This window comes from Palaemon carinicauda, chromosome 45 (genome assembly GCF_036898095.1).
Source record: "Palaemon carinicauda isolate YSFRI2023 chromosome 45, ASM3689809v2, whole genome shotgun sequence".
NCBI lineage: Eukaryota > Metazoa > Arthropoda > Malacostraca > Decapoda > Palaemonidae > Palaemon > Palaemon carinicauda.
Window position 1 is genome coordinate 26,603,641 of NC_090769.1, and position 26,810 is coordinate 26,630,450.

Sequence of the window (26,810 nt, forward strand, 5' to 3'; positions counted from 1 at the left end):
ACAGCTCCTTGCAATAGATGTGAAGTGTCCTTAGCTCCTGATTCCATGTTCCCGAGCATTCCTGTCCGTCCAAAGTCGCACCCCAGCCCGTGTCTGATGCGTCAGAGAAGAGACGGCGGTCGGGTCTCTGAACAGCCAAAGGTAGACTTCCTTGAGAAGAAAGCTGTTCTTTCACCACGTGAGAGTAGACCTCCTCTCTTCGGAAACAGGAACTGAGATCGTCTCTAGCGTCATGTCCTTTATCCAGTGAGCCGCTAGATGATACTGAAGGGGGGGAGGTGGGGTCTCCCTAACTCGATGAACAGTGCCAGCGATGAAAGTGTCCCTGTTAGACTCATCCACTACCTGACTGAGCATCGGTTCCTTCTCAGCATGCTCTGGATGCAATCTAGGGCTTAGTATATTTTTGGGGCCGACGGAAAAGCCCGAAAAGCTTGACTCTGAAGATCCATACCCAGGTAGACAATGGTCTGGGATGGGACGAGCTGGGACTCCTCAAAATTGACCAGGAGGCCCAGTTCCTTGGTCAGATCCATAGTCCATCTGAGAATCTCCAGACAGCGACGACTTGTGGGAGCTCTTAAAAGCTAGTCGTCTGACGGAGCCGGACACAAGATCATGGTACTGCTGCACAGTCTGTGAACTGTCAACCATGGGGAAGCGAGGAAGTACAGTGACAACCCGAAGCTGTCTTAGACTGTCTGGGTCGTACAGACAACTCCTTATCGGGTTGCTGAGGTTGCCGCACTGCGTCACAACAAGACACTTCTGCTGGTTGTTGAACGTCTTCCCAGTGACACACTGACTCCGTAAACAAAAAATCCTCTAACAAGGACTAAGCTTGGACTGCATGTCTTGCAACACAGCTCAAGGTCTATGGGAGCAGGTGTGGTAACAGACGGGGTTAGCGACTGAAGTGGAACCATTACCCTCCCTGGAAGCATGCTATGCTTAAATAAAAGTCCATAGGAGGCTAAGCAGCTAAAGGCTCCTCTCCAAATGACAGAGTCCTCAAGGGAAAATCAGAAGGAGGGAGAATAGCACTTTCTCATCTACAGGAACCATATCCGAGAAAAGCTAAGTTCTCTCAGTGAGGGTTTCACTGGTGCAAAAGCAGCAGACTAGAAGGCAACGTTATGAAACTGCTTGACAGTCTAGTGAGTTGGCAACAACCAAAGATGTGTGACTGAGAAGCATGCGGTAAGGTATGCAGAGCATGCTGTATGTAGAGCATGCTGTAAGGTAAGGAGAGCATGTTGCATGGCGTGCGGCTTATGCTGCATGGGATGAGGCTCATGCTGCATGGTATGAGACTCATGCTGCATGGGATGAGGCTCAAGCTGCAAGGGATGAGGCTTATGCCGCATGCGTTGAGGAGGATGCCGCATAGAATGAGGCTCCTGCCTCATGGGTTGAGGCGGTTGCCGCATAGCATGAGGCTTTTGCCTCATGGTTTGAGGAGTATGCCGCATAGCCTGAGGCTCCTCATAAGCATGAAGCTGCCTCATGGGTAGAGGAGGATTTTTTAAAGAAATCTAAACCTGACACTAATCTAGCTGTCCGAGGATTTACCTGGTGAGACATCAGTCTCTTTACCAGCGAGTTTTACCAGATTTCCCCGGGCCATCACGTGACACAATTGGTAGTAATTCATTCAAATTACCCCTAATGAGTCAATATGGATAAATATCAACACAACATCGTGTTCAAATAGAAATAAATTTCTACCTCATACTTGGGATCGAACGCTAGCCCCTTCTAATGAAAGGCCAGGTCGAAATCAACCATGCCACGAGAGCCCATTCAAGAGTTGAGGTTCTTGCCTCAAGAGTGGAGGTGGCTGCCGCAAGAGTTGAGGTTGCTGCCTCAAGGATGGTGGAGGTGGCTGCCGCAAGAGTTGAGGTTGCTGCCTCAAGGATGGTGGAGGTTGCCGCAACGCAAGAGGTTGCTGCATAGCGCTGGTATCTGGCAACTCCCAGTGCGGCAGCTCACGCGTGGAGGTAGGTTGAGGAACCTCAACCTCATACGTCTGGCAGGGTGGACTGCGCAGAGGTGGAGTTGAGGTTGCTGCCTCGAGGATGGTGGAGGTTGTCGCACCGCAAGAGGTAGCTGCCTCGAGGATGGTTGTAATGCAAGATACTCCTGCCTCAAGGGTAGAGGAGGTTGTAAGGCATAAGGCTCCTGCCCCCATTGTTGAGGAGGTTGCTGCGTGGTAAGAGGCTCCTGCCTCAAGGAAAGTGGAGGTTGCTGCACAGCGCTGGTATCTGGCAACTCCCAACGCGGCAGCTCACGCATGGAGGTAGCTTGAGGAACCTCAACCTCATACGTCTGGCAGATTGTACTGCGCAGAGGAGGAGGAGCGCTCGCAGGAGGAGGTGTATTAACCTTCTCTGCCTGAAACTCCCGCATCAACACCGCAAGCTGCGACTGCATTGTCAGCAGCATAGACCACTAGAGTTAGAGAAAGACAACAACAAACGGAGCTACTGTCCGTTGAAACTGAGGGTCTAAAACAGCTGGTGCGGCAACAGACGGAGTTACTGTCTGTTGCGATACCACCGTGCCTCTCTGGGAGGTGTGCAGTTGTCGTACTGCAGCAAGTCCGAACTGACTCAGTGCTAATGGCACCACCTAGGAGTTGGACTTGCGCGGAAGGGACCGACTTGCACTTAAAAGCTGCAAGATTTGGTCCATGGTTTCTGCGAGAAACCTCTTCCGCAGACGAGGAATAAATGGGCTCTCTCGTCTTTGTGTGGGTGGGGTGATCACGTCGGCTACGTGAGTTGGTTACACCCGAAACCACGGAGGGAAACGTCTGTTCGTCGATCAAGGCCTGCTGAACCCATAAGTCCTTCGACATTACTTCTCCCCTGGGCTTGGGAGCTTGTAAGAGGTCCCAGACTAGGCGAACAACTGGCACGAACAGACGAACCCTCGAACGCAACACTGTAACACTTTGCGTGTATCACTTTATCACTTTTGATTTTCTGTTTGCACTTATTTCACTGAACTCGAAACTTTAAGTGGTTTGTACCTGAAACACGCAATTCTATCCTTCATTAAAAGTTAGTAATTGCGAAAACAGTATTACAATGTAACAGAAAAACATAATGAAAGATAAATAATTCAGTGGCTGGAAAAGAGATTAAACACTAGATCAAATAAACTACGTTTAAAATCTCTCACCGCATAAAGTCTGAGAACAAGAATAAAACTCTAGAAACGTTTACCTTCTTCCCCTAAAGAGACTAGGGAGAAGAGCAAAAACGATAACAACGTTACCCGCTTGAACGAAACGTTTATCCTCCTCTCTCTCCCTCCGTCTCTATCTCTCTCTCTCTCTCTCTCTTGACTTAGCACCTGAGAGAAGAGCCCAATTATATATATCGTTAAAACATATTATTGTTAAAGGAAAAAAACTGAAAGGTTTCCCAAATCAAAATTTCCTTTATTAGAATAGAACCATTTAAGCTAAGAAAGAATGAACAAAACGCTAGAATCGGTTTACTCTTACTGCAACGTGACACCGTGATAGACTCTCTCTCTATCGTAACGATAGAGCGCAAGTTGAACGTTCTGAACGTCAACAACTGCAGAGACAAAACAAAACGTTAGTTCAACTTTGAAAACAGTACAAGACTATCAAAGAAATTCTTTCAAAAACATTAAAATGGCATAATATGTTAACAGGTAAAAACGAAATGACGGGCTCAAAGTTAATTAACTTCGGTTCCAAGAAAAGACCGCCTACTATTAGGAAAGGTCGAATATAAACAAATATAAAAATTAATTTTAATAAGTTTATAAAAAAGGAAGTTAATCAAAGAGGCCTATAAAAGGCGGAGAGATATAAAATAAATCTATAACTTTGTTAAGCAAAATTAAGAGAGACTAAACTCTCTTCGACACCAACACTTCCGTCTAAGGGAAGGGTCGGCCATTTAAAAGTGAAAGAGAGTTCATACTCTCTTCGTACCAAAATTAAATAAAAAATTAAATCTAATTAATTCCAAAAACTTGCTAAGCTAATGATATAGCTTCCTGAATAGCGAAGGCTAAACTCTAGAGCAAATACATCACCAAATCGTGAGCAATAACTCCAGAATCAACAGCGTATCCATGTAGGTCTAGCCGGAGGCACGACAGAGGAAAAATTGAGGTGGTGTTGACAAGAAGTACTAGAGTACCTGACCACAGATGGCGCTGTGGTGTTCACCCCCACCTGTATAGCAATCGCTGGCGTATCCCGACCGTAGATTTCTGTCGGCAACAGAGTTGATAGCTACATGATTATCGGGTAAGATTAATATTGAAAAACAAAAAACAACTACAATTAGATTCATAACTAATTGAGACAAATGTACGGCGTAGCAACCCCCCACACGGAAAGGAAGCTAGGCTACAAGGCCGTAGTAACATGTAGTAAAAGGGTGAACGACCTCAAGAGAGAGAGAGAGAAAGACTTAAGTCAAACTCGATCGCCACCCATAAAAATACGCCGTGGTGGCCTAACTGCCGAGGCCTCCACGTAGATATCGTACACTACACACACAAATCTGAAAAGGAAACTTAATCATTTCTATACTCAAATATATATACAAACATGAAAACATGTTTACATATATATTGAGTAAATGAAAAGTAAGCGATTAAGTAAAGACAAAACAAACAATGGCTGCCAAGCGAGGACCAAGACAGAGACGTCTGTCACAGTCCGAGCCAAAAGTGAAAGTGAGTATTCACCTGTGTGAGGGGGAGGAGGGGTAGCTAGCTACCACTCCCCTAACCCCCCGCTAACTAGCGCGGGGGTAATACACCCTCGTTAAATTCTAATGGCTCGCCATTTCAGCTACGCTAAAAGTAATACCCTTTGTAAATAGCGTGGTTTGTATTTCGGTTACGGAACAATTATCTTTTAAACACTTAGGTCTGCATGCTACTACTATATTTGATTATCATTTCTAATTCAAACTTCAACGGATCCTCATTCATTATGGAAAACAAAGTTGAATCCTCACAATATATATGGGTATCATCAAGAACCACATATTGTCTCAAAATTTTATAGAAAAAGGACATTTGTTAGTACAGTGATACCTCTGGATACGAAAGTTTCTGCTTACGAAAAATTCAGGGTACAAAAAGCGATACGAAGATTTTTATGCCCCAGTATACGAAAAAATTTTCAGGATACGAAAAGCTTACGAGATCCCAACTCGTCGCTGAGAGTAATTTCAATCAAAAGGTAAGTTTCAACTTTTTTGTTAATTAACTGTACCTTTTTTTTCAGGGTATCAACCCTTAATTTAGGTGTACAGGTATCAATACACCTTCACTGATCCAAATGCTTTACATACAGTACCGTAACTTTAATACAGTATTAAAGAAAACGGACTGTTTTCTCAGGGCTTGGAGGGGATAACTAGGCTATAACTACATTATTGAATAATCTCAAGGTGGTTTCTGGAATGGATTAGGCTGTTTTTAACGGTTGGGTTAATTATTGAATGATAGAAATGGCTGCATTGCATGTTTATTACTACAGTTTAGCGTGTTTATGAAAGAAAAGGTGTCTTTTCGTAAGGCTTAGAACGGAATAGGCTCTTTACATGTAAAATGCGACTCAGGATACGAAAAATCAACATACGAAACCGACCGTATCCTGAATGGATTACTTTCATATGCTGAGGCATCACTGTAATTCTAAAAAGAAGTTAATAATTTCATAAATTTCTGTTGAAATTTCCTAATAAAATTAACATAACTGTCATGTCCAGGTAATACTGACACAGTAAAATTAGAAGAAAATAAGGACCAACAATTTAATCAGAAATGAAATAATGCTTATGCCCCAATGTGGCCAGGTGCTGACTGGGGCCACTGCAGAAATGAAGACATGAAAATTTTTTTACAAAAAAATAATAAGCATCAAAAGTACGCATAGACAAGCTTAAATGAAGGCATGAAAAACAATGCATATCTTTCACATGCATTTGTTCATTTATGATTACAAAATGAATAAAAAATGACAAATTAAAACAGTAATTTGTATTTTTCCTAACAATACAAATAAGAGTTCTTTACTATAGGAGTAGAATTGGGGCAAGGTTGGAAATTTGGAAGTTAAAACTTTTAACGAGGCATAAACAACCAGCAGGTAGTTACCCTACCTGCTGCAGGGGGTCAACAGCCACCCTTCATTCAGTTCACCGTAACCTCAACTGAAATGTAGCTGGGTGGTGATGGCGGGAAAGTTTGATTAATGAACTCAAGTTTGTATAGATTGGAAAAATACAAATTAATTTTAAAATTTATCCCTTGTTCCTACAAAAATACAAACCCTTGTTCTTTACATGAGACTCATCCTTAGGAAGAAGGAAGTCCCCATTCCAGCTGGCTGAAAAACATCTCCGGGAATCTGAGACATGGCATCAGATGCAAAGTCTAAGTTCCTAAACCTTGTCCACCATGAGAAAAGTAATGGTAAATGCGGCCCATACTAGATGACGGAGTGAGGTTGCGGGTCTTAATACTTTGCGCTGAAACCAAAGCGACGTTGAAACTTGGCATTAAAGTTCAAGTAATAGGTTTGTTTTGTTTCATCACATTTACCTTCATAGGAAAAGTGCGGAACAGATTCTAAAAGTAAAATGAGCTCACCCACTTTCAGATATTGTACAACTAGCGTGAATTACGAGGCTGTATCCCGAAGAGAAGGGAGAAGGGTGAAAGGAGAAGACAGCCAGTCGCTCTTCACTTTCACCCCGGACTAACACATAGCTTAAGCCCTTGATCTACAAATACTGTCCTTGTTAAGGAACTTGGAAGCAAAACCACCTGCTGAGCAGCTACGACAGGACCTACTGTAAACGTGTCATTGTCCTGAGAGTCACATCCTGCAGATAATGGGCATTAAAACTGGTCTGTCTCTTCCAGACACCTGCCCTGAAAACCTGTGACAAAGAAGTTTCTCTTAAAGGCCAAGGAAGTGACAATGCCTGACGTCACAAGCCTTTATTTGATCCAGGAGGAGGACTCCTAAATAATGAGAAATTACTTCCCTTAACCAGAAAGATATACTACTCTTCAAGAGTTTCTTCTTTGTCTTCCCTGTACTAATGAACAGGCTACAAAGTCAGGTCTGGTTATCCTGGTACAGTATGTTTAAGATAGCTCCTCAATGACCTAAATAGGAACAATAGGATCTGATCAGGATTCTCAGTTCTCTCACAAAGACTAACAACTTGAAATGAAGAAAACCTAGGAACCGAAGAAGCAAGTTTCTGGGTTTTAACGATGAACTCAGGGACAAAGTTCAGCGAGCCCTCACTTTAACCGTTTGGATGAGAGATGTCAAAAGATAGCCCGTGAAGACCATTGTCTTAAGGTAAGGTTCCTATCAGACGCGCGCTTCAGAGATTCGTATGGTGCCCTCTTTAAGGAACTTAGAACCTTGACAACATTCCTAGTTGGCAAGCTAATATAAACTGGAGGACAGGACTGCTTGAAGCTCCGTATGAGCTTAGACGTCTCCTCCAAGGAAGGAATGTCTAATCCATTAAGTTTAAAGACTTGGCTCAAAGCCAGGCAATAGCCTTTCACTGCTGAAACGGAGTAGAGTTTCTCCTTACTGAGGTAAAACAATAAGTCCGAAATCATAGGTATACAGTAACAGCTTCGAGTGGAGTGATACTTTTTCCGCAACACCAACCACATAAGACAGCCCACTTGGACTGGTAAACTGCAAATGAAGATTCTCTGAGGTATCAAGACATCTTTTGTGCAGTCTCTCAAGATAAACCTTTTTGAGAGATGCTGGATAACCTCCAGGCAGACAGACGCAGGATTTGAACTGCACTGTTGACCATTCTCACGTGGGGTTGCTTCAAAAGATGCGGTAGGTAGTGAGAATTATAGAGTCTTTTGACTGGCCAGACAGTACAACATTGGATCCTTCTCTCTACTTATCGCTCATTTTCCTTTTGCCTACACATACACAACAAATAATCTGGCCTATTTACATATTCTCCTGTCCTCATACACTTGACAACACTAAGATTACCAAAACAATATTTCCTCCAAGGGGTTAGGCACTGTAATTGTTCAGTGGCTACTTTCTTCTTGGTAAGGATAGAAGAGACTCTTTAGCTATGGTAAGCAGCTCTTCTAGGAGGAGGACACTCCAAAATCAAACCATTGTTTTCTAGTCTTGGGTAGTGCCATAGCCTCTATACCATGGTCTTCCACTGTCTCGGGTTAGAGTTCTCTTGCTTGAGGGTACACTCTGGCACACTATTCTATCTTATTTCTCTTCCTCTTGTTTTGTTAAAGTTTTTATAGTATACTGTATATAGGAGAGATTTATTTCAATGAAGCTGCTCTTCTTAAAATATTGTTTCCTTTCCTCACTAGGCTGTTTTCCTTGTTGGAGTCCCTAGGCTTGTAGCATCCTGCTTTTCCCACTGGGGTTATAGCGTAGCAAGTAATAATAATAATAAATCGAGATCTCCACAAGGAGCTGCAGATGATCTGTAAACCATTCACGGTGTGGCCACATCAAGGTTATCGTATCATGGAAAGATTTGGTGTTTCTCTCACCCTGTTGAGGACCCATCTTAGTAGGCAGAAAGGTGTGAAGCAGAGGCATCTAATCCCTCTTACTGAAATTGAAACGCGTCCTCAAACGCTGCTGACGAATCTAGAACTGGCAATCAGAATACTGGAAGCTTTGAGTTGAAGGCTGCGACAAACAGGTGATTGGTCGGAGAGCCCCACAAAATCATTACCCTTGTTGCTATCTGAGGACTCAAAGACCATTCACCACCAATGATCTTTGTCTTGCTCCGCTGATCCGCATAATGTCCCTTCTATCTGGGATAAACTGGGCTGAGAGAGATTGTATTAATCTCTGACCATTGGAGGGGCTATACTGCAAGATGGCACAGGTGGTGAGAGTCTGTGCACCCCTTTTTGCATATGTAAGACATGTTGAGAGAATGGAAAATGGCTGTCTGCTAAAGAAGGTGATGAATGCAAGAGTTGATGGGAGAAGTACAAGAGGATGGCCAAGGTTTGGGTGGATGGATGGAGTGAAGGAAGCTCTGGGTGATAGTAGGATAGATGTGAGGGAGATAAGAGAGCGTGCTAGAAATAGGAATAAATGGTGAGCGATTGTGACGCAGTTCCGATAAGCCCTGCTGCTTCCTCCGGTGCCTTGGATGACCGCGGAGGTAGCAGCAGTAGGGGATTCAGCATTATGAAGCTTCATCGGTGGTGGATAATGTGGGAGGGTGGGCTGTGCCACCCTAGCAGTACCAGCCGAACTCAGTTGAGTCCCTTGTCAGGCTGGGAGGAACATAGAGAGGAAATGTTCCCTTTTTTGTTTCATTTGTTTGATGTCGGCTAACCCCCAAAATTGGGGTAAGTGACTTGGTATGTATATGTATGTATGTAAGACACCACAGTGGTGTTGTCGCTCATCGACACACCTACTGTCCTTGAAGAGGGTGAAAATTCTGCAAATCTAACCCCTTGCTCTCAGCTCCGGCTCTGAAGACTCCTCTAAGACTAATCGATGGTCAAGGTGGGCTCCTCAAACTTCAAACGAAAAGTCTGTGAAGAATCTGAACTTTACCTCAAATGCATTAATTTCACATTTACCATTCACCTGGTAACCACAGACAAGCTACTTCACAGATTTCATGAAATCTCAACTGGAAGACTCCCCTGCACCTTTACAAATGCCTTATCAAACTGGGTAATTTTTGGTGACGTAGCTTTAATCTGCCCTTAATTCTCTAGGTTGACATGCTTTAATTAAAAGGTCTTTTTAATACAGTTAATGGTCAACTTTCTCATCTGTCTATTTGCAATGCAATGATTCCTTAATAGAGCAATGAGGACCTATTGGGTGTTGCACAAACCCAAGACAAAAGAAAATAAAAGGCAATTAAATGACTGAAAAGTTGAACAAATTGAAATAAACTAAGAGTTTATGCAATAAATAAATAATCAAACAATTTGAGCAATTATTAATGAATATTAAAATACAATTTAAATAATCATTATTTCAGCACTAAACCTAAGATTATTGAAATATTAAAATACAATTTAAATAAATATTATTTCTACACTAACCCCAAGAGAATTAAAATACAATTAAAATAAACATTATTTCTATACCAAACCTTTGATTATTACATCGTCATCCAAGTAGATATGTTCTTAGTATGTACTGGGTGGGGCACTTTCAACATTGGCGTCACTGAAGCGTTCAGGGATGTTCAAGGGCAGGAGAGGGACTATGGAAACTACCAACACCCTGACTAGCAGTGCTTGTACTTGGTCCTAAGTTCCTATACCTCAGTCCAAGTCTCACAAGTCTTAGTTGAATCAGTCTTCCTGTGCTCTGGTAACTTTCTCCTCCTCCTTTTAGGGGGGGAGGTGGTATCAAGTCCGAAGGCTTAGCAAGAGACGAGAAAGGAGATACAGGAAGGCAAGCAAGTACAGTCAGCCCTTTGTCTTTACAGGGGTTAAGTAATAGACACAACCGCGAAAAGCGAAAATACTCGAATAATTGGTGTCCTTTGGTTGATGAACTCTTAGTACCTCTAACCAACTAATCACTGCCTACATGCAGTCGCCTAACACCACAAACAATGGGATTTTGATGAAAGAAAAATTAATTTTTGGGTGAGATAGCCATGTCGTCCTGATGGAAGTTCCTTCTGGCAACTTATACGGTATAATATTTCTGCGATTCATATTACAAGAGAATTACTGTCAGGTATCATGGGGTTCTAACCCTGGAAACGACTATCCGAAGATATTGTGTATAATCAGGGACGTATCCAAAGATAACCAGAGATATCTGCACCCCAAACACCTTTCCCAATCTAGTCCACAAAAGGGTAGGATAAGTAAGGACCCGTTACACATCCTATCACCTTCCAGCGCTCCTATACAGTCCCGCTTCTCATTCCTTTGATCGCAGCTGGTGGCTACAGTGCGGTTGATTTTTGTGGGTGCTTTTTTCGCAGTTTTTGAAGAATTATCTATGAAATGGCTTCCTCTTCTTCGTCAAAGGAGGGATCTTCGAAGGAGATGCATTGTTTTATAGTAGTCCCATAATTATAATGTATGTTATATAACTAATTGTAAAATAAAATACTATACAAAATTGTATTCTTAGATCCTTTCCTTAAAAACTCTGTCCAAATAATCTATAACATTAAATGAAGTGCTAGTCAATTTCAATCTATGTTTTTCACAATCAAAAAGCCTTAAAACTTAGCTATTCAACTCTATTATGAAGTTATATATAATTTAGCTTTGATTAATTTTCACTTTAATATAATTTACCTCTACCACTTCTTTACATTAAATTCTAATATATTATCCCTTAACTATTTTCCTTTTATCATTTCTAATTATTAATTATTCTCAGCTTATTATTACCCTTTAATAATATCTGATACCTTCCTGCAAAATAAGTTACAAGACTTTTAGTTTAAATAAATGAAATAAAAAAATCATAGTCAATATTTGGTGAAATATCAATATTTTATTCCATTCTTCCTTCTTTGTTTGCTTTTCAGTTCTCGTATTCGCACATTCTTATTGTTCACTATAAACTTTTTTCTGGGTATTATCTTTATTCCTTATTTCTTTTTAACAGTTTTAATTCTATTTAATGCAGATTTTAGATATTTAGGATATTCTTTCCTGAAACTGTGAGCTCTATTGACAAACATCTGGCTTTTTCTATTTTTAGCCATGCTCCCACTAAAGCTTACATCGACTTGCTTGTTTTATGAAGAAATTTTTTCCTTTCCCTTCGTTTTTTTTAAAGAAAAAACTTGAAATTTTTATAAAATGAAATCTCTCTAAACATAGCGTAAGTGAAAAAAAAATTTAATTTGCTCTGTTCTGCTTTTCATGATTTTTCAGTTTTTTAAAGAAACATTGTGGTATGAACTAGCAGTCATAATAAAAAAAAAAAGTTCAACAACTTTGGTTGATTAACAAGCTAGAACTGGCTGTGATTGTAATTCTAAAAATATTTCTTAAAAAAAAGTGCAAATGTTTTTGTTAACAAATAATTTGGGAAATGATTATCGTAAATTCTATACAAATTCTAATTCCCTTATTTTTCTTCACTCAAATCTTTTCATAGAAATTATTCAAGCATACGATAATCCAATTTCAAAAAATCTTTTACCTTTTTTCATAGCGAGAAAGAGCGAGAGAGAGAGAGAGAGAGAGAGAGAGGGAGAGAGAGGTTTTTTGGACAGCTTTCAATGTCCGTCTAGGCTTTCCTGCACCTGTACACAGAGTCAACAAGACCTCCAGGAAACATACCTAGGCAGCAGAGGGACAAGAGCACAGCTAATTGTCCTGACCAGTGGTGTTTATATGCAAAGGCAGGTACCCCAGGGCCTCCTACCTGACCCCGGGGAAGGTTTCAGTACAGCGCTACTTCCCCCACAAAAACATGTAGAGGAACTGGAAGGAGACTAACGACAATCCTCCAGATCTATCACCCTGTGCCCCAGAGATTTCATCCTCCTCTTCCTGTCGGAAGGCATCTCCTTAGCATGGTAAGAAGCAACCATGCTTCTACTTCACCAGTGCTGAGAATTTCCTGGTTGCAGACCAACTCCCAGTAACCAGCATCAACTGATCTGCCACAACTAAGAACATGTCCTGGGGCATCACCACACAGCTCTCTTCTCCCGGCAAGGGGAGAGATGCAAAAGGGCAAGAAAACTTCTGGTTTATATCATCTGCTAGAATTTCTAGGAGGTTCTCCACCCTCGTGGAGCCACCAATTCCAGCGGCAGGCCTCAGCATGTCCAAGTACTTGCAAGAGTTATCTGCCAATACAATGGAGGGAGAAATTTGGGCAATAGGTAGAATGAGGTATTACCTTTGCTAGAAGGACGCAATAATGCTATCTCGCTCAAAGAACTCGCATAGTGAATGGCAGCAGACTTCTCACCTGACGGAGGGATGAAGGAGCTTGAAAGTTTCTTAGCCATCAGCTTGGGTGTACCCAAGACCAACTGAGAAGAATCTCTCTTAGACTACTACTTCCCGTTCTTTCTAGGCTCTGACCACTGCACCAAAGGCCATTCCTTACACTCACAAAAAAGTAAAGTCCAGCGAACAGTCATGACCACTGCAGAAACTACATAGGTGATGAGGGTCGACTTTTGAGTTACTCGCATACTGGCCACAACCTTGGCCGGACTTTCCAGGACACAACTGCATGTCCGACCACGGAGCTGACATCATCAACAGGAATAAAGTAACCTGAAAAAGGAGAAGCAAACTGTCGGAAAATAATCTAAAATAGGATGCCAAGAAATAAGTCTATAGGTCGGTGGCCAAAATCAAAGTGTAGGCAGTGCTCCCTGTTGGATGGCAGGGTTCCCCCATTCACCAACCAGCTGTTTACCTCATTAAAGCTTACAGTAGTGGCTGCTCTAGCTCTACTGAAGTCATACTCATATCAAAAGGTAAAAATATTTGTATTAGGAATAGGAACAAATGGTATTATTGGGTGGCTCTTGCAATTAATCTGATTTATTCCCCTGTTGAGACATGCGGATTGATTGAATTTTTGCATCAAAGTAGCTGAACATTTCATGATCCTAGAAATTTTCAAAAACGTGAGGACCCATGGAGATCGGGACCATCATGATAAAACAGTAACTTCAAGGCAGTTAGGAGATAATAGAAATAAAAATTGCCTAGTCTAGAGATGAAGCATTTAGGCTGGATCAAAACATACAGTATAAGGTTTAGAATAAATTTAGCCTATGCTACATTCTGACCAACATATGCTTTTCTCATATATTTTAGAGGTCTACACTAATTCAGGTTTTAATATTTTATAACTTTAGGCTTTAGGCCCCAACTACAGGAGGGAGGGAGAAAATATCGGTGCAGTATTATTTCACCATTACCAAAGATAATACTGTACTGTCATGAACAACGAGCAAGGTTGCATTGTCCTAAGTCAGTAGATCAGTGGAAAGGAAGGTTTTGGAGAAGCTTCACTCTCACAATGACTAGGAACACAGCTTCCTAAGCTGAATTAGGCTAAGGAACATACAGTTACGGCAGTTACTAATGCTGTTTTGTTCCTATACAAACAACAACCCTCGTCCTTTAATAGTAATAGGTTTACGCCTTGGATTGAAGTCGGCTATCAAAATCTATACCGAGGTGTCAGTAATTACTCGCTAACTAGCTGTTCAAGTTTTTTGCTTTTTCTTCCAGTATATTCCTAGCATTGTAGCGTGCGGGGGAATTTAAGGAGGAAATAAGGTTTGTTTAATCCATCACGAGTGTGGATCATGAGGTAATGTCATCGTATCTGAGTAATTAATCATCACAGTAGGAGAACTTCAAGTTATTCCTCAACTAGGGCACACCTTTGTCTCTCAGCGCCAACAAGAGGATCCATATGTTCATCCGACTTAGAGTACATTCCCAGTTACTATTGCTAGTGTTCAAGTAAAGCCTTACTAAACTTGCTAGACTTAACATGGCAACAGCCCAAAATCCCATTAAAAATAATGCAGCCGGAGTCGAAATTGGATGAATCCATGATAATTCAATTTCTAACCAAATACAAGAACCGTATACTTTCCTTTGCAACATCTTGATTTTTATCTATATCCGACCTTGAATATTGGGGTAAACCAACCATTTATGAGTTCTTCTATCCCCCCGTACAAAAAATTATCGGCGGATCCCAATGAGAATCTGGGGTTTTTGGGTGGGTAAACACCAAAAATGAGTTATTAACAGCAGCAGATTTTTAGAAATGCATAATCTATATAACCATTAGGAAAAACATAGTTCATGTAAGTGGCATGAAATTAAAAAACCATAATAACCTATAATTGCTATAACGCCTGTCGAATGGTTTTTCTTCGGCCGTAGCTCAAAATTAAATAAGCTCTCGCTGCTTCTCTATTCTGACAACGAGTAAATGGATATGTTGCGCACACCATCAGTGTAAGTCACTATTAAAACATTATCGTTACTTATAACATATAACGCGTTCCTCAAATGGTTTTTGTTCCGCCGTAGATTGCATTGCTAGCAAATAAAAGATTATCACATTGCTCCTCTGTTCTGGCAAGCGGTACGTGGATGTACTGCGTACACTAACTATGTGAATCATTATTTCAATGATATTTTTTTACCTTTCAGATCAACAATGGCATAGTCTTAAATATAATCAATTGCCGAAATAGATGAAATTAGACAAAATACTGAAACTGATTGAACGCCCCCCTAGAGGACTTCCTAGGACGGTAGTCATCCTGGAACTGATGTGGAGGAGGAACCAGGAGCTGTTGTAAAACAACATCCCGAGATGCATAAATACTTGGGATATCTTAATTGGCTCAAAAATCCAACTATGGATTGTCATGGGAAACTAAGAAAAGTTGCATTAAGAAAATGAAAACAATGCATGTGCGCTAATTAGCAATCAATCTCCCAAAAGAAAATAATGGACTTGGACAATGATATGGTGTTAAAATTATAATCGATCGATAATGCCAACATAGCCGGCACTCATTATTTCTTGCAGTGAAACTCCATTCAGCTAAAAATTAAAGAATTATATAGAATTAACCCAGAATTATTTGATTTGTTACATAAAAAAAAAATTTACATATCTGCCTGCTTGCTTTTGTGAGGTCTTATACTCTGTGACCACTGCAGTTAGGCCTATTCAGCCTCAACAAAATCAACCAAAAAACCATTTTATAACAAACGCATTTGGTATAATTTAGGATTCTAGGTCAGCTATCTAGCTAGCACACAGATCTATCGTAGCCCTCCTCTTGATGGCTGAAGTTTAGCTCTACCAGTAGTAGATTCTGGAGGCTAATACAACAGCTCAAGTTTATAGCAAATTAAGCTTATTCTATTACATGCTACTGTAGCAGGTGTGAGCTACCGTGGTATAACTTTAGTCGTGCGATGTTTAGAGGTGAATTTGAGGTGGGATGGTCATAGGGTGAAGCCCTTAGTAAGGACATGATGTCCCAGGCTAAGGGGGACAGGAGTGTTTGATATTCAATAGCGTCGGTGCACGGGTAAAGATTTACCAGCTATTATGCCCGGTATACGAATACAAAAAGGATACCGGAATTCGAGTTATTTCATTCGGTTTTCACATATCTGACAAAGTATAAGGTGATTTACCTTCTCAACAAGCAAAAGCAATTCGGAAATATGATGCGTAGATATACAAATGAGGCATTTTAACCTCAAAAACGTCAAAACTTTAAAAGCCTTGTCTTAGACAAAGCAAACTTACCTTCGAGAGTTGTACGGCATTTCTGTCAGATGTGATGTTATACCTTTTTTCTCAAAACGAAATTAGGAAAATGTACGCGCTTAAATAAGGCCGGAAATTTCCACGACGAGAGTTACTTGAATAGTCTTTTGAGAGACTGTGTAACAATTTTGACGGAGTGTTTGGGAAATCACCATAGCCAGCCCATCAGGCATCAAGGCGAGTGTTTACCTTCGTCTTCTTTCCTTTTTGGTTTCAGAATGCAGACAACAAGGTCACTTGGTACAACATTAAACTTCTTTATACTTTTCTATTGCTTTGAATTATTCAGTTATCACGATTTTAAATGTCATTAGAATTAGCATAAAAATACTGAAATGTATTAAAAGAGAAGTTATTTATCAATCACACCTTATGTTAGCTACTGTGCGCCTAGACATTATAATAAACTGCCAACTGAAATGAAGGATTTAAAGGGAGCAATTGAATTTAAGAAGAAACTAAAGACATTACTTTTCACAAGATCATGTGATTTGGAAGATACTACAATCAAAGAATTATATAAGTTATAATGAAAATCTTTGGTTACATTATTAATATGGACCCGCCCGAGAAGTAGTTCACTCGACTTCAGTGGAGGGTTGGATTTAAACCCAAAACAAGTAACAAGTAAGTATTGCTCGCTTACCATTAAATCGTCACTGTCAAAGCACTCACAGAATAAGAAAGTCTCCAATTTCCTATTTAAAGCCTTAATATCTTCAATCATTCGGATGTCTTGTGGGAGCTTATTGTATAGCCTAGGGGTCGCATATTTAAAGGATCGAAGTAAGCCCACAAGTGTTAACTAGTAAATTATAATTAATGCTTTGGTGACAGGAAGTCAGGCTTATTATAATACTTATTTGGAAAATTATGTTAATCATTGTAACTATAATTATGCAATCCCTTGTAAAAAAAAATTCACTTATTTCTTCTTACAACCAAAATACAATATTGTACGCCTATCGTCAGCAAATTGTCATGGGTTTCTCTCAATTTGTTTACTTGTTTGTAATACAATGAAAGATTTTGTACTAAGATATATAATTATAATCTCTCATGGTCAGTTTTGTCTGGTTTTATATTCACTTAATATTTTTGTGTCGATTCATGTCAAATTCACATTCCATTTTTTTTTCAAATATGTACAGTAGATGTGATAAAATTGATGTGAAATTTTCATGGGTAAAAATCTTTGACCACGACCTATAAAATATCTCTAGCCTTTTTTAAAGATAATACGGCGGTTTTGCTTTATAAAATATCAAAGCTGATAACTTATTATCATTCACGAAGGCATGTGCCCAACGTGAGTATTTTGAACCGTTACTACGCAATTATATTTGGCTATTACCGGATAATCAATGTAGGGCAGACTTATAGGATGAGCAAAATGAATGAATTCGGTAACAGCAAAAATTGTGCAATTTAAGCAAATATCCTTGTGCTCTATAATCCCATCTCATATAAAAAGAAGTGTAAACAAGAATTGTCGATGCGTCTTTGTTTCTGGTGAGACGAACCGATACTAGAGAACATATATCGGTTGTACGGTGTAGAACTCATTTGCCGTACGAATTTTAAGCACTGCCTCTAGATTTTGACGCTTGTTATTCATTTGTTTTATTTCCTACTGAGGATATATCACAAATAAAATTTTGCTCCTGGGAGATCTACGACATCGAATTAACAATTATTTTAAATATAAAAGTAAAAGTATAAAGAATTATAGATACTATTACATGGCGGACTATAAAGAAACATTATAAATTACTTTGATTCCAGATATCAATTTCAAGGTCTCAACATATATCTGAAATACATTTATATTTGGTAATCACAAATTACTTATAAAGTTAGAAAAACATTTTGTATACGTTTCATTTAGAGGCTAATGAGCCCCATAATATAAACGGATTTCACACCCACTCGATTGTATCATTAAATATTGGCTTATTCATTTACTCACTTAGTCACACACACACACGCGCGCGTAAGATTATAAAAATTAAAATGACACTTTCTCTAACAAAAAAGTATTTAATCAGATGGCCCTATACCAGTATTAACTTATGCATCAGAAACTTGGACCCTTTCTAAAGCCTTAGAACATAATTCAAAGAGATATGAAAAGAATAATGATAGTATTAACACTTATATACCTGACAACACGGAGATTATCAAATAATTCTTCTTCTCTCAAGTGGTTAACTACTGCACTGTAATTGTTCAGTGGCTGCTTTCCTCGTGGTAAGGGTAGAAAAGACTCTTTATTAGCTATGGTAAACAGCTCTTCGAAGAGGACATTCCAAAATCAAATCATTGTTCTCTAGTCTTGGGTAGTGCCATAGCCTCTGTACCATGGCCTTCTACGGTCTTTAAGTTAGAGTTCTCTTGCTTGAGGGTACACTCGGGCATGCTATTCTGTCCTATTTCTCTTCCTCCTATTTTTTGAAGCTTTTAAAGTGCATGTATAAAAAGCATAATTTAATGTTGCCACTGTTCGTAGTATATTTCATGTTCATTGTTTATTACTTCTCTTGTAGTTTTTATTTTTTTTTTACTTTCCTCACTGGGATATTTTTTTCCTGTTGGAGGCCTTGGGCTTATAGCATCCTGCTTTTCCAAGTAGGGTTACAGCTTAGCTCGTAAATATATATATGTATGTATATATAAATATATATATATATATATATATATATATATATATATATATATATATATATATATATATATATATATATATATATATTGCAAAATACTATATAATAACTATATATAAATACATTGTAGATATGGTTTTCTATTTTATTCATAATAGATTCTTGTTATACATTGCCCGAAGAGCTCAGCTCCACATAGGCTTGGACTGAATCTGAATTTTTTTAAATAATACTAATGTAATTTATTTTCTACCCAATAAAATTTATTATTATTATATTCTAAAATACCATTAAAAAAATCTTGCCTCTTTATACACGTGCTGCCATCTATGGTGTAAAATGTTAACACTTTCACGGTGTTGGGTCTCTTCTGCGCCTATTAACACGCTGCCTTCCTTCACACGGAGACCACTGCCGAGTAAAGGTATACCGAAGAGTTCTGAAAAATTGTATCATATTTGTCGTGTGTATGCACAATACTGACCTCGGAAATACACTGTACTTGTAAGACAAGCTTGTTCATTGTTTTATTTCAATTACAGATGTCTACTACGGCGGCAAAAGAAGTAGTACCTTCAGTACAAGTGTTCGGCAGGAAGGTGAGTAGAATCTTGCCATGTTATGATCAGAGAGGAATTTAATTTGACCTGTAACCGATATAATCTAAAAGTAATTTAAGTTATAGGGAGCTAAATGTACTCTAGGTACCATTTGTTAGGTGGATATTATCTTTATTTCGACTTTATTGGGAGTAATTAATTTGAAATCGTGTTAATTTATATCCTTATGGACATAAGGCATGTATTTGTTCAGGCCTTATTCCCGCGTTATTATTTTTTATTATGCCGGTTGATCTGAATTTGACATTAGATTGTTACAGGATCATGGCATATTGGTCCAAATGGCTCCATTAACCCCAGATTTGAATTTTCTAGTGTACAACCGTTCATTTGACCTACTCCCGAGCAATAAAATTGAAGAACCACTCAGTAATTTGGGTATTTGTTTACAAAACTACTCTCTCCATGTACGGCCAGATTATGCAAAGCAATTTTGTAATTTGCTTCAATTAAATCCATAGGTACTATGAAAATTAATATGTATGGTGGTGCCATATTCGATGGAAGAGGCTTTTCTTGGTATGTATTGTGGAGCAGGGCAGTGGTTATTGTTAGGATGCTCCTCTCTCACAGGCCCTGCCGCCCTCAAAACTAAGGCGATTTAGTATGACTTTGAGGTTATTTCTTTACTTATAGGTATTATCGTAATAGATGGACTACATGTTCCAGGAGCCTTTGTATATCACCGGCCAGTTCCTCATGCTTTGATTAAAAATGAACATCAACTAACTTAAACTTTTCCCCCTAACCTACAAGCCGTGGCCTTACCTACATAACTATAGGGGGCTAACGCCCACCTGCCGACCCCCTTACACTGCCGTATTTTAAGTTAGCCATAATATTACCTTGGCTGCTATCATACATATAACCCCCCCCCCCCCCCCCCCGCTGGTTCCACAGATAAGATACAATTGGCCGGCCATTCTGAGAGCTCCTCTCTTAAAAAACACATTACTTCTACCTACCTAAGCCATAGATTTGGTGAGATGGGTATGACGGCGGCCATGCCCCCCGTAACTTCCTCATTTTTAACATTATCACTTGAAATACTGACATCCCCTTTAGGAAAGTAGGAAGGGACACGGCCTGTAGGTTACGTTAGTTGGGAAGTTTGTTTGGTGATGTTTTTAAATGCGGTAGGTTTTTTGTTATAAGTTGGTGACATGATACGGAAAGGGGGTACCTGGTTGGGTTGTTTGTAAAAATTAAATCTTAGGTAGTCACCTGGGTTTACTTTAGTATACGATTGGAATAATTTATATCACGTCTGGTGTAGGCCAACAAAAACACCTAATGCGTGCTATTGAATTAGAAATTTCCAAATAATTGTCGGGCCAAAGCTATGTTGTATATTACTCGTGCATTTCTAATGTAATAAGTTCGGACAAACATTTAGCTTTATTAAAATAATTGCTGTGACATGTTCATTGTCACAATATAATACCCATAAGTTAAAAGGGGAATGGAATTGTATGTTTTTGGCTGCCGACATGTGTTGTAATGTTTGACTTTGGGTACCATTTCTCTATTAGCGTGGATTTTCTAATCAAATGTTTCAAAACCCATCTGACCTTGTGGTAAGATTATAGAATAGTAGGGGTGTGTATATGATAGCGGCCACCTGTACGGCTAACTTAGTGTGTAAGGGGCTCCGCAGAAGGTGATGCCCCGTTAGGTATATAGGTAAGGACATGGCTTGTAGGTTAGGTTAGGGGGTTGAGGTTAGGTTAGTTGATGTCCGTTTTTAATTAACGCTCCGAATAGTGCAATAAATGATTTAGACCATGAATCTTTTAGTGTTTTGAATTTTTTTTTTACCATTTATAGCAGAAATCCATAAGTCTTTTAATAATATTGGATAGACTACTATAAATGAAATGCTATGATATAGTCATTAGTAATGTTTGAAACCTTAAAAATATAGTTTACCAGTCTTTATTTATCTTAACTAGTTAAACCAATTTGGTTTCTGGCAATCATCGCAATAGAACAGTTACCATAATCAAAACTCAGTGATGTAAACAATACATTATCAAAACACTTAAGCTTAGTTCTGACAGGCTTTTGGACGCATAGAAAATTACCTTTTTTTTTCAATCACTTATATTATAAAACAATTGTATCACTCGTTAGTATCTCCTCACCTAAATTACTGCAATACGGCGTGGGGGAGTAGTAGTAGAAATGTCTTGCAACCATTAATTGTAATTCAAAAAAGACTGGTAAGAATCATAAGCTCCAGTGATTACTTAGCTCATACATCGCCACTTTTCCGGTCTCTCTCGATATTGAAGCTGGAAGACAATTATAAGCTCTCCTTAATGAATATGATGTTCCAAACACTTATTTTGAACAAATTTCCAGATTTAAGACGAAAAATAATTCAGGAACAATCAGTTCATCCATATGGAACAAGAAATTCAAACTTAACTCTCCCTTTCATACGTATTAATAGATGCGAGCAATCGTATCTATACCAAGGTATTAAACTTTGGAATACTCTGCCCGCTTATCTAAAGGCACTGCTTAGCGTTCGGTCTTTTAAGAAATCATATACAAATCTCCTGTTATCTGGGTATTAAGCTTTATTAATGAATATTTATACTTGCCTACCTAACCACAACGCAAGTATGTTTCATTGTTTAGAATATTTTTTTATTTGTAAAACTAGTTCTTTTACTGAGTTTTTTGCTTAATATCTACAATTTTTTCAATGTATATACCATTAGCTTTCATATACCATCTTTCCTTATCATATAAATATGCATTTCCATTTGTTTTTAGGCTAAGATTCTCATTTATATGTATCTATTTGTATACATATGATTATGTATATGTATGCGTACATTTTGTATATCTATATCCATATTTACTTTATTTTTTATTTTTACTTAATTGATGATATTATTTTGTTGTATTATTGCCCGAAGAGCTCTGCTCCACATGGGCTTGGACTGAGTCTTTTTTTCTTTTTGTAAATCTTTGAATGTAAATATTTTTTGTCCAATAAACATTATTATTATTATTATTATTATTATTATATTTACTTGTTTGGTAGGCCAAATTTATACTGATGGTCTTTGCCTTATCTCGTATTTGTTACGTTTTGTGTTGCCTCTCTGGTCTAGCATTTACAATAGTTTATAACTTTTTGACAAGGTCGTTTGAACATGTACATGTTGCAAATTCAGTCTTGCTCGATGCAAGATAAAACAAAAAAATGAATGGCCTTTCTGTCATAGTACTTGAAATTATTGTATAATGACGTTGAATATCAATCAATTAGGACAAGTTAGGGCCTTTTGGTTAGTACACATCCTGTGTCAATATCCTTAGAAGTAGTAGCTTTAGAAAACTAATTTGCTACTTCCTTTAATACTTTGTAATTAAGAATGTTCATAACTTGCTGTCCAGGCACAATTTTACTTGTGCAACCCAAGGGGGAATCCCTAGTTGCATCTTGGTGCTGAATTGCCTATCTGGTCCCAGTGCTTGGTTTTATAGTGCGATTCATAAATCCAATTAATTAATTATTACTTAACTTTTTAACCCTTTTACCCCCAAAGGACGTACTGGTACGTTTCACAAAAGCCATCCCTTTACCCCCATGGACGTAGCGGTACGTCCTTGCTAAAAAAATGCTATAAAATTTTTTTTTTTTTCATATTTTTGATAATTTTTTGAGAAAATTCAGGCATTTTCCAAGAGAATGAGACCAACCTGACCTCTCTATGACAAAAATTAAGACTTTTAGAGCAATTTAAAAAAAATGTACTGCAAAATGTGCTTGGAAAAAAATAACCCCTTGGGGGTTAAGGGTTGGAAATTTCCAAATAGCCTGGGGGTAAAAGGGTTAATTTTTGTTGTCAAGATGAATGTTCTTGATTATGATTATAGGGTCAGGAAAATTTTTTCAGATTCATAAATCCAATTCATTAATTATTATGTACATAACTTTTGATTTTTGTTGTCAAGATGGAAAAATTTTGATTAGCAAATTATTGGGGATGGCTTCATTCCTGAAAATTTATATTCCCTGTTAACAAAAACAATGGTACCTTCTGGTTAGCTGATCATTATGGATGGCAGCTAGGGTGTAGAGAAAAAAAAAATTATGACTGATGCTCCAACAATGATACTTGAGGCATTAGTTTTAAAGTCTAGTTAATTTTATGCAAGGACTACCAGCATTATTATTTAAGTGCTTTTCAAATAAGATATGACTATGCTGAGGTTTATGTCATTTGCATTTCAGAAAACTGCCACAGCTGTTGCCCATTGTAAGCGTGGAAATGGGTTACTCAAGGTAAATGGCCGCCCTCTTGAGCACATTGAACCCAGAACCCTCCAGTACAAGCTTATGGAACCTGTCCTCCTCCTCGGTAAGGTACGTACGAAAGCAACTTTTTGTCTTATATGACCTTATTCATTAATATGGACCTCAATTTGCCATTAATGGTTTTTTTTTTTTTTCCTCATTCAATTTGACTGTGATTGTTCAACTTATATAATGAAGGAAATAACATATAATTATGAATTTAACTATTTGTATATCTATTATTACCCAAGAATATAGAATTTATATTTTGAAATTAATTTATTGTACTACAGCTTACTCAGTAAAGGGTGAGAAAATAAATTTTCCTTTTGAAGTTATATAATATAATGTATTTGTAAAAAAAAAAAAAAAGTTTGTTAATACTGGCTGTCTTTAACTATATATATTTTGATACAATTTTTTTTCCCTCAGGAAAAGTTTTCCAATGTGTCCATAAGAGTTCGAGTTAAGGGTGGTGGACACACATCCCAGATTTATGCCATCCGTCAAGCTATTTCAAAGTCTCTGGTAGCTTACTATCAGAAATGTAAGTACTGTATTTTTTCTATAACATGTTTCGTAATTTAAGACCAGGTTCATCTCCAAACACAGAAGTATCAAAAATTTTCAGGGTACAGCTATATTAACCCTTTTACCCCCGGGGTATTTGGAAATTTCCAACCCTTAACCCCCAGGGGTTATTTTTCTCCCAGCACATTTTGCAGTATATTTTTTTTAAATTGCTCTAACAGCCTTAATTTTGGTCATAGAGAGGTCAGGTTGATCTCATTCTCTTGGAAAATGCCTGAATTTTCTCAAAAAACTACCAAAAAATATGAAAAACAAATTTTTAATGCATTTTTTTTGCAAGGACGTACCGGTACGTCCAAGGGGGTAAAGGAATGGCTTTTGTGAAACGTACCAATACGTCCTTTGGGGGTAAAAGGGTTACCATTGCCAACACTATATGAGCTTAAGAACTTGATATGTATGTGCTTTGTCAGTCTGTCACTCCGTACATATGTCCTTCGTCACGTGAGAGTTGCAGTCCTAATTTTTTTTAATCAAGACACCTTTATTTCATGTGAATATTCTAATATATAAATAACGTTCAGTTTAGTTTTCCCCCAAATCTCAAGCAGATAGAGATAAATGAATAGCCGTGACATCACGCCAAATTTTCCTTTTTTTTTTTTTTATCTAGCCATATTTATCATTTTATATAATAAAGCTTAATTACACAAGAAATGCAAAACATATGTTAACATGTATAGTTTCAAGATCATTGCAAATTATTTTTCCAATATTAGAAAATAGTTGAAGCAGAAAGGTTGAGTTATTGGCCTTCAAAGTTTTCAGTAACATGAGTGAACTTTTTACTACACCGTACTTTGCTTATTAACGTAATAATTAGTATTTTTTTTGCATGCAACATTCTAAACATTTATTTATCGACTTTAGATTTAAATTGTCCTGGTTTATTTCTCATCATCATCAGATTTTATAGCTTCACTGATGGGGTGTTATCACAATTTTAAATCATTGAATTGAAAAGGGTTTTACCAGCAATGGTCACCTTCCCTAACCTACTGGTGTCTCAGTCTTGAGTTGACCGGAGGGGTATACAGATGCCAGATATCACAAGATTTTCAGGCACGAAATGAAACGAAAATACTGAAAAAAATACAGAAATAGAGAGTATTTCAGACAGCATGTGGGTTATTCTCTCGCTTGTCTTTGGTTACACCCATATCCCTTGTCACGTGACCAACAAAATGAATAATTATAGTATATAAATCCATGAAAAACTAAAATGAGATTTTAAAAAATCAATGGTTCCTATAGGGTGATCTGGACCTTAATGGAAACTAATTTCAACTGTAATACAATTAACCATTTTACCCCCCAAGCTATTTGGAACTTACCAATCCTTAACCCTCAGCCGTTTTCTTTTTCAACCACGTTTTGCAATATATATTTTTTAAATTGCTCTAACAGCCTTAATTTTCGTCATAGAGAGGTCAGGTTGGTCTCATTCTTTTGGAAAATGCCTGAAGTTTCTCAAAGTTATCAAAAATATGCAATAAAATGTAATTAGCTTATTTTGCAAGGACGTACCAGTACGTCCATGGGGGTCAAGGGATGAGTTTTGTGAAACGTACCAGTACGTCCATGGGGGGGTAAAAGGGTTAAGAAAATTTGGCACTGATGTTGGTTATAAATTACTCTTACAATATTGCCCATTTACTTTTTACAGATGTGGATGAAGCCTCCAAGAAGGAGATCAAGAAAATCTTGATTGATTACGATAGATCTTTGCTAGTTGCTGATCCAAGAAGATGTGAACCCAAGAAGTTCGGTGGTCCAGGTGCCCGCGCACGTTACCAAAAGTCATACCGTTAAGAGCTGCTGGATGGATTGCTTTTTCAATTATATCTTGAAAGGCTATTTCTATTTTATTAACCCTTTTGATATTTATCTTAAGTCCTCTCTTGCAGCCTAGAAACAGGTATAGCAAGAATAAAGTCTGTGGGTTAGTTCAAGTTGAAATGCAAAAATGCTCTCTATTTTTCTACTGAAATTTCTGTAGTTTTTATTATTTAACCATACAACATGCCCATTAAGGTGACCAACATTTCTGCATCCTTTTGAACATCTTGTCCAACTAAGTAACAATTACTTCCTGTAATGCCTCCTAGATGCCAAAATCATCAATCTATTAGCAATATTTGGGATAATCTGTTTTGGAATAGATTTATGGCTTTGCATAGAGTAAAAAAGGCTGAATCTCTTAAATGAATGAGGCAATGACCCCTTAGTTTCTGGTTCATGAGCTTGAC

General features: G+C 38.2%; 2 protein-coding genes across 3 annotated transcripts in view; one reads left to right on the top strand and one right to left on the bottom strand.

Moving 5' to 3' along the window:
* The window catches only part of LOC137634781 (uncharacterized), a 129,440-nt gene extending 112,854 nt beyond the window's left edge, over nucleotides 1–16,586 (bottom strand). The window contains exon 1 of one of the 2 annotated variants that reach the window (XM_068367313.1): nucleotides 16,349–16,586. In XM_068367313.1, coding sequence (XP_068223414.1) covers nucleotides 16,349–16,368 — 20 coding nt within the window. In that variant the 5' untranslated portion in view covers nucleotides 16,369–16,586. The remainder of the gene's footprint in view (nucleotides 1–16,348) is intronic. The other variant, XM_068367311.1, reaches the window with a different exon arrangement.
* Nucleotides 16,587–19,359: 2,773 nt separating this feature from the next.
* On the top strand, nucleotides 19,360–26,418 carry LOC137634782 (small ribosomal subunit protein uS9). Its single transcript, XM_068367314.1, has 5 exons — nucleotides 19,360–19,456; nucleotides 19,575–19,631; nucleotides 23,908–24,039; nucleotides 24,403–24,517; nucleotides 26,228–26,418. Exons 2-5 carry the CDS (start codon nucleotides 19,575–19,577, stop codon nucleotides 26,371–26,373), a joined length of 450 nt encoding a protein of 149 aa, XP_068223415.1. The 5' UTR covers nucleotides 19,360–19,456; the 3' UTR covers nucleotides 26,374–26,418.
* Nucleotides 26,419–26,810: the final 392 nt, after the last annotated feature.